The 14190-nt window shown below is 35.9% G+C and overlaps 2 protein-coding genes across 2 annotated transcripts in view; one reads left to right on the top strand and one right to left on the bottom strand.

Moving 5' to 3' along the window:
* The window catches only part of LOC136856610 (uncharacterized), a 235119-nt gene that overhangs the window by 124447 nt on the left and 96482 nt on the right, over positions 1-14190 (top strand). The gene's annotated exons all lie outside the window — the stretch shown is intronic.
* LOC136856682 (repetitive organellar protein-like) lies at positions 1460-2713 on the bottom strand. The gene has a single exon (XM_067134740.1). The coding sequence runs from the start codon at positions 2711-2713 to the stop codon at positions 1460-1462; it is 1254 nt and encodes a 417-aa protein (XP_066990841.1).

The raw sequence follows: 14190 nt of genomic DNA, 5'->3' as shown, positions 1-14190 counted from the left end.
CCTGGACGAAGAAGAAGAAGAAGAAGAAGAAGAAGAAGAAGAAGAAGAAGAGTCTTACAAAAGTCCTAGGAGAGAGAGAGAGAGAGAGAGAGAGAGAAAGAGAGAGAGAGATAATAACTGCAGGAAGAAGAAGAGAAGAAAAGTCTCAAAAAAGTCCGAGGAAAGAGAGAGAGAGAGAGAGAGAGAGAGAGAGAGAGAGAGAGAGAGAGAGAGAGAGAGAGATCGGACAATAACTGCCAAATGAGAGTTCCCGGTAACTGGGAAGAAAAAGAAGATGAAAAAAATCTTTAAAAAAAGTCCGAGGAAAGAGAAAGAGAAAGAGAAATAAAAAAAAGGACAATAATTGCAGAATAAGAGACTCTAGTTCAACAAGGCGTATCAAGTCTCCCCCTTTGTAAGATAATCCGCTTTGAAATGAAGGTTAACCTTTTAAAATGCAACAACGATTCGCTGCTTGAGGCGAGAAAATCGTCTCAGGTTCAAAACAGGTTGGCCCGAGTCGGCGACGGAGGCGTAATTAAGGACAAGTGCCCTCTTATCTGAAGGCCCAGTTAGTGCCAAATAAAATGGGGCACTTAATGAGATCACGCAGAAAGGCCACCTTTTTTTTTTTTTTTGGTAAGGCAAGACTGTGGCCCTTATCGATGGTGTTTAAGGAAAGACTGTGGTCCTTGTCGATGTTATTTAAGGAAAGACTGTGGCCCTTGTTGATGTTATTTAAAGAAAGACTGTGGCCCTTATTGATGTTATTTAAGGAAAGACTGTGGCCCTTATCGATGGTGTTTAAGGAAAGACTGTGGCCCTTATTGATGGTGTTTAAGGAAAGACTGTGGCCCTTGTTGATGTTATTTAAGGAAAGACTGTGGCCCTTATCGATGGAGTTTAAGGAAAGACTGTGGCCCTTGTTGATGTTATTTAAGGAAAGACTGTGGCCCTTATCGATGGAGTTTAAGGAAAGACTGTGGTCCTTGTCGATGTTATTTAAGGAAAGACTGTGGCCCTTGTTGATGTTATTTAAGGAAAGACTGTGGCCCTTATTGATGTTATTTAAGGAAAGACTGTGGCCCTTATCGATGGTGTTTATCGATATTGATGGTGTTTAAGGAAAGACTGTGGCCCTTATTGATGGTGTTTAAGGAAAGACTGTGGCCCTTGTTGATGTTATTTAAGGAAAGACTGTGGTCCTTATTGATGTTATTTAAGGAAAGACTGTGGCCCTTATTGATGTTATTTAAGGAAAGACTGTGGCCCTTATTGATGGTGTTTAAGGAAAGATTGTGGCCCTTATCGATGGTGTTTAAGGAAAGACTGTGGCCCTTATTGATGGTGTTTAAGGAAAGAGGCCCTTATTGATGGTGTTTAAGGAAAGACTGTGGCCCTTATTGATGGTGTTTAAGGAAAGACTGTGGCCCTTGTTGATGTTATTTAAGGAAAGACTGTGGTCCTTATTGATGTTATTTTAGGAAAGACTGTGGTCCTTATTGATGTTATTTAAGGAAAGACTGTGGCCCTTATTGAAAGAAAGATTGTGGCCCTTATCGATGATGTTTAAGGAAAGACTGTGGCCCTTATCGATGGTGTTTAAGGAAAGACTGTGGCCCTTATCGATGGTGTTTAAGGAAAGACTGTGGCCCTTATCGATGGTGTTTAAGGAAAGACTGTGGCCCTTATCGATGGTGTTTAAGGAAAGACTGTGGCCCTTATTGATGGTGTTTAAGGAAAGATTGTGGCTCTTATCGATGGTGTTTAAGGAAAGACTGTGGCCCTTATTGATGGTGTTTAAGGAAAGATTGTGGCCCTTATCGATGGTGTTTAAGGAAAGACTGTGGCCCTTATTGATGGTGTTTAAGGAAAGATTGTGGCCCTTATCGATGGTGTTTAAGGAAAGACTGTGGCCCTTATCGATGGTGTTTAAGGAAAGACTGTGGCCCTTATTGATGGTGTTTAAGGAAAGACTGTGGCCCTTATTGATGGTGTTTAAGGAAAGACTGTGGCCCTTATTGATGTTATTTAAGGAAAGACTGTTGCCCTTATCGATGGTGTTTAAGGAAAGACTGTGGCCCTTGTTGATGTTATTTAAGGAAAGACTGTGGCCCTTATCGATGGTGTTTAAGGAAAGACTGTGGCCCTTATCGATGGTGTTTAAGGAAAGACTGTGGCCCTTATCGATGGTGTTTAAGGAAAGACTGTGGCCCTTATCGATGGTGTTTAGGGAAAGACTGTGGCCCTTATCGATGGTGTTTAAGGAAAGACTGTGGCTCTTATCGATGGTGTTTAAGGAAAGACTGTGGCCCTTATCGATGGTGTTTAAGGAAAGACTGTGGCCCTTGTTGATGTTATTTAAGGAAAGACTGTGGCCCTTATTGATGTTATTTAAGGAAAGACTGTGGCCCTTATTGATGTTATTTAAGGAAAGACTGTGGCCCTTATCGATGGTGTTTAAGGAAAGACTGTGGCCCTTATTGATGTTATTTAAGGAAAGACTGTGGCCCTTATCGATGGTGTTTAAGGAAGGACTGTGGCCCTTATCGATGATGTTTAAGGAAAGACTGTGGCCTTTATTTATGGTGTGTAAGGGAAGACTGCTGCCATTTTTTGTGTTGTTTAAGGAAAGACTGTGGCCCTCATTGATGTTATTTAAAGAAAGACTGTGACCTGTATCGATGGTGTTTAAGGAAAGACTGTGACCCTTATAGGTGTATATGGAATTCATCCTCTTTTTCTTTTCATTATTATTATTTTTGAAAATGTTACTGCTGCAATTAATTATAGGGCTTATAGGAAAAAGCATTATCATCTAACAAATAAAGGTATATTAAAAGAAAAGACCTTGATGAACATACAATTAAATAAAGGCAGCTTAGAGTTGTGTCAGTGATACATTTTATGAAATTTAATCGCTCGGTTTTTTCATAGTCTAAAAGGATCCACCAGAGTTCGTATAATTGTGATATAGGATTAAGGTCTTATTTTTGTGCAATAAATATAATTACTCGTCTGGTTCCACGCCCACGTAGGAATTCACTGTGGGCGGTTCTTAATTTATTTGAGTCTGTTCAGGACGGTTATCACGATAAGTGGAGCAAAAGTATGCCACGGCTAAATTCCAGTCCGGCAGGAGTGAAACAAGTAAAAAATGCGACGAAGTTTCTTCGGCGCAGTCGAGTTTTCCGTACAGCCGCTACACCGTATAATCAAGGCCACTGAAAATAGATCTATCTTTCGGTGGTCTTTGTATAATGCTGTATGAGCCGCGGCCCATGAAACTTTAACCACGGCCCGGTGGTGGCCTGGCCTACATCGTTGGCAGATGCACGATTATGGCTAACTTTAACCTTAAATAAAATAAAAACTACTGAGGCTAGAGGGTTGCAATTTGGTATGTTTGATGATTGGAGGGTGGATGATCAACATACCAATTTGCAGCCCTCTAGCCTCAGTAGTTTTTAAGATCTGAGGGCGGACAGAAAAACTGCGGACAGAAAAAAGTGCGGACGGACAGACAAAGCCAGCACAATAGTGTTCATTTGCAGAAAACTAAAAAAGCATGTTGCAGTCAAATGAAAATAAAGTGGTATTTTGGGTGTTATGTGGTTGTTATGGAAAATGGAGTAATTTTATAAGTGCTTTTCGTTTTCATCAGATTTCTGTAGTTTTCAGTTGAAAATTTGCCCTGAGAGAATCTGAGCTTTGTGGTGGACTTACAATGGTTAAATTAGAACTGTGATATGCAGCTTTATTTCCGTGCAGAAATAAAGCTAGTTATCTAATATCCTTGGGATTACATGGTTTGACCTTTAGCAAAGTATTGCAAAGTATGACAAAGCTTGCAGTCATTTAATTCTGCCAACAAATTTGGGGAAAATTTAGGCCTCATATTTGTAGGTTTGATAGAATTACACTCTGTAAAAAACTGCATCATAGTTGGTTGCACAAATCATCCTAGTCTCTCTCTCTCTCTCTCTCTCTCTCTCTCTCTCTCTCTCTCTCTCTCTCTCTCTCTCTCTCTCTCTCACACAAACACACACATATATACATATATATGTTTAGATATATAAACATATGTATATATATAAATATATACAGTATATGTTTACATATATAAACATATATATGTATATATAAATGTATATATATACATAAAATATATATATATGTTTATATATATAAACATACATATATATATATATATATATATATATATATATATATATATATGTTTATATTATAAACATATTTATTTATAAATATATATATATATATATATATATATATATATATATATATATATGTTTATATATATAAACATATATATATATATATATATATATATATATATATATATATATATATATGTATGTATACATGTATGTATATATATATATGTATGTATGTATGTAAATGCATGTGTGTATGTCTTCTTATGACCAGTATGCTCTGTGTGCCCAGCTATGAAACAGAAGGTATAAACATGCAAGGTAAACATCCTTAATGGTAATTTTCCAGTTTCTGGACACGGAATGATCCAGAATCCGGCTTTGTGTCAGTGAAAGTCTAGCGAAGGGCATTGCCCTTTGACCCACAGGCTAAACGTTATTGAACTCTCTCTCTCTCTCTCTCTCTCTCTCTCTCTCTCTCTCTCTCTCTCTCTCTCTCTCTCTCTTCTCGCGGGTTCGGTTCCTGAGCGAGATGGAATGGTTTAGGTGCATTCTGTTTAATACCGTGGTGAGGATACTTGCCCTATGCGGGGAATTGTACACCTGGTAGTCAGTCGACTGAAGGTGGTCGCGGCTTCAGAAAAGACAAAGAGAGGGCTAGCAATATCATCCCTAGAACTTTTTCGTTAATGCTGCAGCCGCTTCTACCAAGGGGACGAGACATGTATATATATATATATATATATATATATATATATATATATATATATATATATATATATATATATATATATATATATACACATTATATATATATATATATATATATATATTATATATATATATAACTATATATATAGGTATATATATATATATATATATATATATATATATATATATATATATATATATATATATATATATATATATATATATATATATATATATATATATATATGACTTTATGTTAACAGTACTTCTGATATGATAACATTACCTTAAAGAAAAAACTCGATAATCTTATTTTAAAATCCATCAATTACATTGGAACAATTAACCTAAGTCTTTTGTTTCACTGTATGGAAGCTAAGAATATCTAGAAATGTTTTCTGTATTACAACCCTTCGGAATACCCAACAGATGCCCGGCAAGGTCCTAATGCCCCATAGAATCTTATAGAAGCCGATGAAATTGCTGGAAACATTAGTTTTCTGATTATTAATTCTTATATTCTCATGGTTGGTCTTTTCGCATTCGGGCAAAACTTATATGAAAATAAAATGAAAATATAAAATATAGAAATAAAACAGAAAGATAATTATTTCAAAAGATATTTTATTTACGGGAGATGCCCCTATTCTTATCCAACACTAATAATAATAAAATGGTACGATTTAATTTAATGGATATAAGTTTATTTATTAAGACAGAGATAAAATCATTTACCTAACGTTGTATACCAGTTCGTAGACCCCTAAAAATGTTTGACGATATTGCAAGACAATCGAGTGAGTCAGCTTTGGAAACAGAATTCCTCTTATTAAAACTTGAAAAAAAACCTTAATGCACTCCTGATTAATGACCCCGCAGGCAGAAACTACTCCTGGAAAAATAAGAAAAATAAATAAAAGAAAGAAAGAGAAGAGAAAGCTAAAGTCATCCAACTTCAGGGCGAAAGAATTGCATCTGTCTGGTGGCGCTATTTGGCGCTTCGCTTGTTTCATATCAGGCAGAAACAACCCCTCCCCGCCCCCCGCTTCCTTTTCATCTGCGTCATTTCCATCCTCTCTCTCTCTCTCTCTCTCTCTCTCTCTCTCTCTCTCTCTCTCTCTCTCTCTCTGTCATCAGCCGAGGTCTCATTGGTTCAATATCTGTCCCATATATATATATAGCTATTGACATCTCTTAGGGACCCCTCGGCAATGTGACATCAATACGCCAATGCCTTCGGATAATCAATACTATCAGTCAATCAGTTTCTTACCTTCCCCGTCTCCCCTTTCCCTCCTCCTCCTCCTCCTCCTCCTCCTCCTCCTCCTCCTCCTCCTGCTTTTTCATTTACTTTTCTCTTTCCATTATGAAAATTTGCCTCCAGGACGACTGAAATGACAATGCTTACCTCGAGGAAGGCGATGGAGAGAGATACACTCGCTTGAAAGGACGTGAATTTGAAGGGTTGCTCTTACTCTTGCGAGTCATTTTTCACTAAATTGGCGTTGCCGAGTTACTTGTCTGTATTTTTGACGTTTCCTTTGAGACTGGTTATTTTCTACCCTATAGTTTTGACACTGCTTTGGTGATTGGTCTATATTTTCTACACATTTCTTAAGTTTTGACACTGTCTTCGTGACTGGTTGATATTTTCTGCCTTAAAGTTTTGACACTACTTTGGTGATTGGTTGATATTTTCTGCCTTAAGGTTTTGACACTGCTTTGGTGATTGGTTGATATTTTCTGCCTTAAGGTTTTGACACTGCTTTGGTGAGTGGTTGATATTTTCTGCCTTTAGTTTTGACACTGCTTTGGTGAGTGGTTGATATTTTCTGCCTTTAGTTTTGACACTGCTTTTCTGAATGGTTAATATGTTCCGCCTTAAAGTTTTGACGTTGCTTTGGTGACTGGTTGATATTTTCTGCCTTATAGTTTTGAAACTGCTTTGGTGAGTGGTTGATATTTTCTGCCTTGAAGTTTTGACACTGCCTTCGTGACTGGTTAATACTTTCTGCCTTATAGTTTTGACACTGCTTTGGTGACTGCTTAATATTTTCTTAAAGTTTTGACACTGCTTTGGTGAGTGGTTAATATTTTCTACCTCTTAATTTTGACATTGCTTTAGTGACTGGTTTATATTTTCCGTCTTTCTCTCTAGTTTTGACACTGCTTTGGTGACTGGTTATTATTTTCTATCTTATAGTTTTGACGCTGCTTTGTGACTGATTAATATTGTGTAACTTATAGTTTTGACACTGTTTAGATGGCTAGTTTATATTTTCTGTCTAAAAGTTTTGACACTGCTTAGGTGACTGGTTAATATTTTTCCATCTTTCTTACAGTTTTGCATTGCTTTGGTAACTGGTTTATTTTTTATACTTTTCTTGAAGTTCTGACAAAGTTTTGAAATTGCGTTGGTGACTGGTTAATGTATTATACCTTTCTTAAAGTTTGACATTGCATTGGTGATTGGTTAATATTTTCTTTTGCCTTGGTAACTGGTTAATATTTTCTTCCTCCGCGTTTCTGGTATTGCTGTTTGGTTGGTTGATAATTCCTTTCTCCAGTCTGCTGAAGTGATTGGTTGATATTTTAAAGTATCTCTCGTTTTTAACCCTGCCTGAATGGTGCAATTGAGTGATTGGTTGATCGTTTCAGACTTCTCCAGTTTTAGCGCTGCTTAAGAGATTGGTTAACATTTTCTCTGCTTGAGTGATTGGTTAATATTTTTTTGAGTGACCTGGTTAACATCTCAACTTTTGTAATGAAGAGAATTAGTCTGGTCTGCCTGCTCAAATTAAACGCGGTCTCTTCAAAGGAAAGAGGACACCTGTTGAAATTTCTGCTCGAATAACAACAAATCTACCTGTTAATGCCTGCTGAGTCATTCACCCTGCTTGAATAACAACAAACCTACCTGTTAACCTGCCTGCTAAATCATTCGTGGGAACACAAAGGAAGGTAGATTCGGCTTTTTTTTTTGGAATGCGAAATAATAGCGTTGGAAGAAGAGGGGAAATATTTGCGAGGTTTTAGTTTTCTGAAAAGAAAACTATCGTGCCGGCTTTGTCTGTCCGTCCGCACTTTATTCTTTCCGCACTTTTTCTGTCCCTCTAAGATCTTGAAAACTACTGAAGGTAGAGGGCTGCAAATTGGTATGTTGATCATCCAACCTCCAATCATCGAACATACCAAATTGCAGCCTCTAGCCCAAGTAGTTTTATTTTTATTTTGGGTTAAAGTTAGCCATAATCGTGCACCTGGCAACGATATAGGCCAGGCCACCACCGGGTCGTGGTTAAAGTTTCATGGGCCGCGGCTCATACAGCATTACACCGAGACCACCGAAAGATAGATCTATTTCCGGTGACCCTGATTATACGCTGCACAGAAAACTCGATTGCGCTGAAGAAACTTGGGCGCATTTTTCACTTGATACCAAAAACAATACCCAGAGGAAAATCTGAAGCCGAGGCTTTTATTGACGACGAAAATGTTAAGATATTCGTTTGGTTCCTTTCTCGAGGTTTTCAAACCCAGTGGAAATATGCCAAAGAGAAGAGGACAATGTCACTCACGTGAATGGAGGAGCGATGGGTAAAAAAAAGAGTAATGTCGAGGAGAAACAGGAAATTGGGTAAGTCGGTGCGAAGGAAGCCAGGTAATAGCCCCAATAAACAGTGACAAAACTACCCGGGTCCGGAGGATGAGGGGTTGGGGTGGGTTGGAGGAGGGGGTAGGGGTAGAGGTAAGAAGAGGGGAGGGGAGGAGGGAGAGGGGAGGGGGGGAGGAGGAGGACGGCGCATCTCGTGACTTTTGTTTCGGAGCAGAAATGCCTAAAGAAAGAGAGAGAGAGAGAGAGAGAGAGAGAGAGAGAGAGAGAGAGAGAGAGAGAGAGAGAGAGAAACCAGTCCTCTTTTGTAATTTGCAATGACTGAGGAGATTAAATTAATCTATCTCTCTCTCTCTCTCTCTCTCTCATTACTCTTTTTTTTTTTCGACTCTTCGTAGCAGATGGCATCCCTCTTGGCTGGCCAAATTCTGCGCCCAAAAATCTGACGAGAGAGAAGTTTCCAAGGGGAAGAGGAGTCCTCGAGTGAAACAACTCACTCCTCTTTCTCTCACGTGTGAGGAGGAATCTTTCTCTCAGGATGCAAGATGAGACAGTTGAACCTCTCTCTCTCTCTCTCTCTCTCTCTCTCTCTCTCTCTCTCTCTCTCGTGCCAAGGTGGAAAGGAAATGTGGTGGACGTGATACCTTTTTTATTTTTTTTTCTTATGAGAACGGGTGAAACCGCCTAAAACCAGCTCCGGATTCAAGAAGAAGAAATGGAAGAAGTAGGGGAAGATGGAGAATAAGAAGATGGGGAAGGAGAAGAAGAAGAAGGATAAGAAGAAGAAGAAGAAGAAGAAGAAGAAGAGAAGTAGGAAAAGATAAAGAAGAAGAAAGAGGAAAAGATAAAGAAGAAGAAAGAAGAAGAAGAAGAAGAAGAAGAAGAAGAAGAAGAAGAAGAAGAAGAAGAAGAAGAAGAAGTAGGAAAAGATAAAGAAGAACAAGGAGAAGGAGAAGAAGAAGGAGAAGAATAAGGACAAGAAGGAGAAGGAGAAGAAGAATAAGGAGGAGAAAGAAGAAGAAGAAGAAGAAAAAGAAAAAGAGGAAGAAGAAAAAGAAGAAGAAGAAGTAGGAAACGATAAAGATAAAGAAGAAGAAGGAGAAGAAGAAGAAGGAGAAGGAGAAGAAGGAAAAGAAGAAGAGGGAGAAGAAGAACCGCCTGGGGTTATATTTGTCCTTGAAATGCAGCGAAACTCGCAAAGGGATTCGGTAAATTCGTGGGAAGAGTGAATGTGCGTTTTTTTTTTTGTGCAATTTAAAAAAAAAATACTGCAGTTTTAAGAAATGATTGGGGGTTGAGTTTGCTGTTCGAGAATTTTCATATACAATTTATATGTTTTGAGAACATTGATGCTCGGTATATATATATAATTTATATAATATTATATATATATATACTGTATATATATATATATATATATATATATATATATATATATATATATATATATATATATATATATATATATATATATATATATATATATAATCTATTGTGAGTCCTCATTGAAACCAATGTTAATTAATTAATAATAATAATAATAATAATAATAATAATCTGAGTAATAAAAATCCACAATTATATAGTAAATATATTACTATATAATTGTGGATTTTTATTACTCAGATTGTTTTTCACGAAATTGTGGATCTATTCAATAATAATAATAATAATAATAATAATAATAATAATAATAATAATAATAATAATAATAATAATAATAATAAAACAGATATCGTCATCTGAAGACCGTAACATAATTTATAATAAAGCTGGTTTTACATTTTGCATTTTAAATTTTGTAATAATGTTGGTTTTACATTTTACATTTTGATTTTGTAATAATGCTGGTTTCGCATTTTACATTTTGGTTTTATAATAATGTTGGTTTTTCATTTTACGTATTGGTTTTATAATAATGATCGTTTTACGTTTTACATTCTCAAAATAGTTGATGCCATCACGCGCGGTAAATTTACCGTAAAAGCAGTTATTCATGTTCCTTTTACCTCCGTAACGACTGACGCATCTTTCGTAAAAGTCCCAACTTTTAACGCCAAGGACACCAAGAATCATGCTTCTTCTTCTTCTTCTTCTTTTCCTTTTTCGCTTTTTTCTTCTTCTTCTCCGTCTTCTTCTTCTTCTTCTTCTTCTTCTTCTTTCCCTTTTTCGGCTTCTCCTTCTTCTTCTTCTTCTTCTTCTTCTTCTTCTTCTTCTTCTTCTTCTTCTTCTTCTTCTTCTCCTCCAATTCTTCTTCTTCTTCTTCTTCTTCTTCTTCTTCTTCTTCTTCTTCTCCTTCCCCTACTTCTTCTTCTTCTTCTTCTTCTTCTTCTTCTTCTTCTTCTTCTTCTTCCCAATCGGGGATTTCCCTAAGATCTCTTATTGAGATTTGGGAGGCCATCTTAAAGGACCGGTTTCTGTGACTCGGTGCTCCAGTGGCCCAGTTTTTCTGGTTTATTTTTGTTGTTGTTTGTTGTCATTCACATTTGTCCGATTTAATCAGTCAGTCGGTGAACAGAAGTTCAGTGAATTTCGTTGTTATTCCTCACTGCCTAATTTACTTCTTTCTACCTTAGACAGTTAAGTTATTTTTTGGAATATATTCGCTACATGAGGAAGTTAGTTTGTCCCTTGGAATTTGCTTTCTACCTGAGAAAGTTAATTTGTTCCTCGGAATATACTTTCTATGTCAGGAAGTTAATTTGTTCCTCGGAATATACTTTCTATGTCAGGAAGTTAATTTGTTCCTCGGAATATACTTTCTGCGTAAGGAAGTTAATTTGTTCCTCGGAATATACTTTCTCCCCAAGAAAGTTAGTTTGTCCCTTGGAATTTGCTTTCTACCTAAGAAAGTTAATTTGTTCCTGGGAATATACTTTCTACCTAAGAAAGTTCGTTTGTTCCTCGGAATATACTTTCTACCTAAGAAAGTTCGGAAGATACTATCTATGTAAGGAAGTTAATTTGTTCCTCGGAATATACTTACTACTTGAGAAAGTTAATTTGTTCCTCAGAATATACTTTCTCCCCAAGAAAGTTTATTTTTGTTCCTCGTAATCACTTTCACCCGCAGAAAGTTTATGATTTTTCTCGGAATTAGTTTTTACCCGAGAAAGTTAATTTACTTTCCCGACTATACTTTCTGCCTTAGAAAGTTAACTTCCTTCCTCCTTTGATGAGATGTTCCTTACTGTGCATATTCTTCCTCCTGACTCTGCTCTGACGTGAGACTCCTTAACTTATCGATTACTCTCTCTCTAGGTTGCTTAGCGAGCGTTAAATTCACTTCCCGCGCCACTTGCCTAAGATTTTCTACGCTGCTGAGCCATCGATTGGGAGAACGTCCTGAAGTTTTTAAAGTTATTTTTGAAAGTTATTTTTGAATTCCATCCCAAAGTTTTGAAAGTTATTTTTGAAGACTGTCCCAAAGTTTTGAAAGTTATTTTTGAAAACTGTCCCAAAGTTCTGAAAGTTATTTTTGAAAGCTGTCCCAAAGTTTTGAAAGTTATTTTTGAAAGCTATTTTTGAAAACCATCCTGAAGTGTTGAAAGTTATTAAAAGCCATCTTGAAGTTTTTTAGGGTATTTTTGAAAGTTATTTTTGAAAACCATCCTGAAGTTTTTAAATTTATTTTTGGAAGTTATTTTTGAAAACCATCCTGAAATTTCGAAAGTTATTTTTGAAAGTTATTTTTGAAAACCATCCTGAAATTTCGAAAGTTATTTTTGAAAGTTATTTTTTAAAGCTATCCTGAAGTTTTGAAAATTATTTTTGAAAACCATCCTGAAGTTTTGAAATGTTATTTTTGAAAGTTATTTCGGGGTTAAAAATCTTCTGTTTGGTGTTGTAAATCGATCTGAATATATTCTGTCATTGTTTTGGGAAAGTCAAGAATCAAAGGAAAATACTGGAGATTTTTTTTTGTGGTTTTGTCATTCAAATGAATTAATGTATTCCGTTATTATTATTATTATTATTATTATTATTATTATTATTATTATTATTATTATTATTATTATTATTATTATTATTATTATTATTATTGTTGTTGTTGCATTCTAAGGAATTAGTGCTTTTTTTATTATTATTATTATTATTATTATTATTATTATTATTATTATTATTATTATTATTATTATTATTATCGCAAGCCAAGCTACAACACCGCCTGGATAAGCATAAATACTGCAAGCCCAAAGTACTCCCATGGGAAAAGGATTTAGAGAAATGACAAAGAAAAAATAAAATAAGAACGAATATCAGAAAAACAAATAAAATAACAAAAAAACATAAAAGATATGAAGTGAGACTCGTATCAGCTTACCCCATAAAAAAAAAAGTCTATAAAGACCTTATAAGTATCTAATTTGACAACTTGTACCTACGTCCTCTCAAACCAAGCAGAAATACGTAATGTTTGAGCTACTTTATGGTGCGTCTCAATTCGTATCACAGCTCTTGCTAGATCTGAAGAATGTGTGTGTATGTGATGCAGTCAGCTCGACTGTATATTTCTTTGCCTCTGATTCTGCATAAAAGAATTTTCGTGCAGTTTTTTTTTTTAGGTGCAATCAACTCGACCGTATCTTGACTTCTTATTCTGCAGAAAAGATTGATGCAATCAACTCGACAGAATTTTTTACTCTTTTTCTATGTAAAAGTTCTTTAGATGCAGTCAGCTCGACAGTATCTTTGACTCTTATTCTGTATAAGAGAAAATTGATTAAACTTTTAGGTGCAATCAGGTCGATGGTAACTGGGCCTCTTATTCTGTATAAAAGAATTTTCATTCAATTTTTGAGATGCAATCAATTCGACAGTATCGTAGCTTCTCATTCTGCATAAAATAATTTTCTTTGAATTGTTCTTTAGTGCAATCAACTCGAAAGTATCTTTGCTTCTTATTCTGCATAAAATAAATTTCATTGAATTGTTCTTTAGTACAATCAACTCGAAAGTATCATTACTTCTTATTCTGCATAAAATAAATTTCAATTAATTTTTTTTAGTGCAATCAACTCGACAGTATCTGGGCCTCTTATTATGAATACAAGAATTATCATTCAATTTCTTAGACACAATCAACTTGACAGGATCTTGCCCAGTTTTCTGTATATAGTCATCAAGGAACAATTCGCGTATTAGTGAGGAAAACAGTGGACACCAACATTCATCAACGAAATTTCCAAGCAATATTGGTGCATCTTGCATAATTACTGCCACCTGTAATATAAAAATTATAGTGGCGTCTCATAAAGCCGCCATCATGGGCCCTGAGGGAAATAAGATTAATTTCTCTCCCTCAGATAACCTGAATAAAAAAAAAAAAACAATAACCTGATTGCAATATATCCCAACCCCGTGAAGATTCACGAGACCTGAGACTTGTCCAAAACCTCCTACTCATTATGCTAAGCCCCTTTATCGAATTTTCACACTTACGACAAGCTACCATAACGGTCACCTTGGCAGGTCGAGACAGGAAAGATCTTCAGGAAATACTTCGGGATTTGCCAAGAACGGCGGATGGATGTTTCGTGATAAGAACTTTAGTAGATTTATAATTAGAGTTATCTAGTGTACAAAGGTTTTCTCGCTGTCTGTTACTGTGGGGGTTAAGTAGTGATTATCAGTAATTTGTTCGGAAAGTTTTGTGGTAAAATTCTCGCTATAATATTATAGTTTTTCACGACTTGCTTTTTTCATGCG

Source organism: Macrobrachium rosenbergii, chromosome 36 (assembly GCF_040412425.1).
Source record: "Macrobrachium rosenbergii isolate ZJJX-2024 chromosome 36, ASM4041242v1, whole genome shotgun sequence".
NCBI lineage: Eukaryota > Metazoa > Arthropoda > Malacostraca > Decapoda > Palaemonidae > Macrobrachium > Macrobrachium rosenbergii.
Note: the sequence above shows the minus strand (reverse complement) of the source record. Positions and strands in the feature narration are given on the sequence as shown.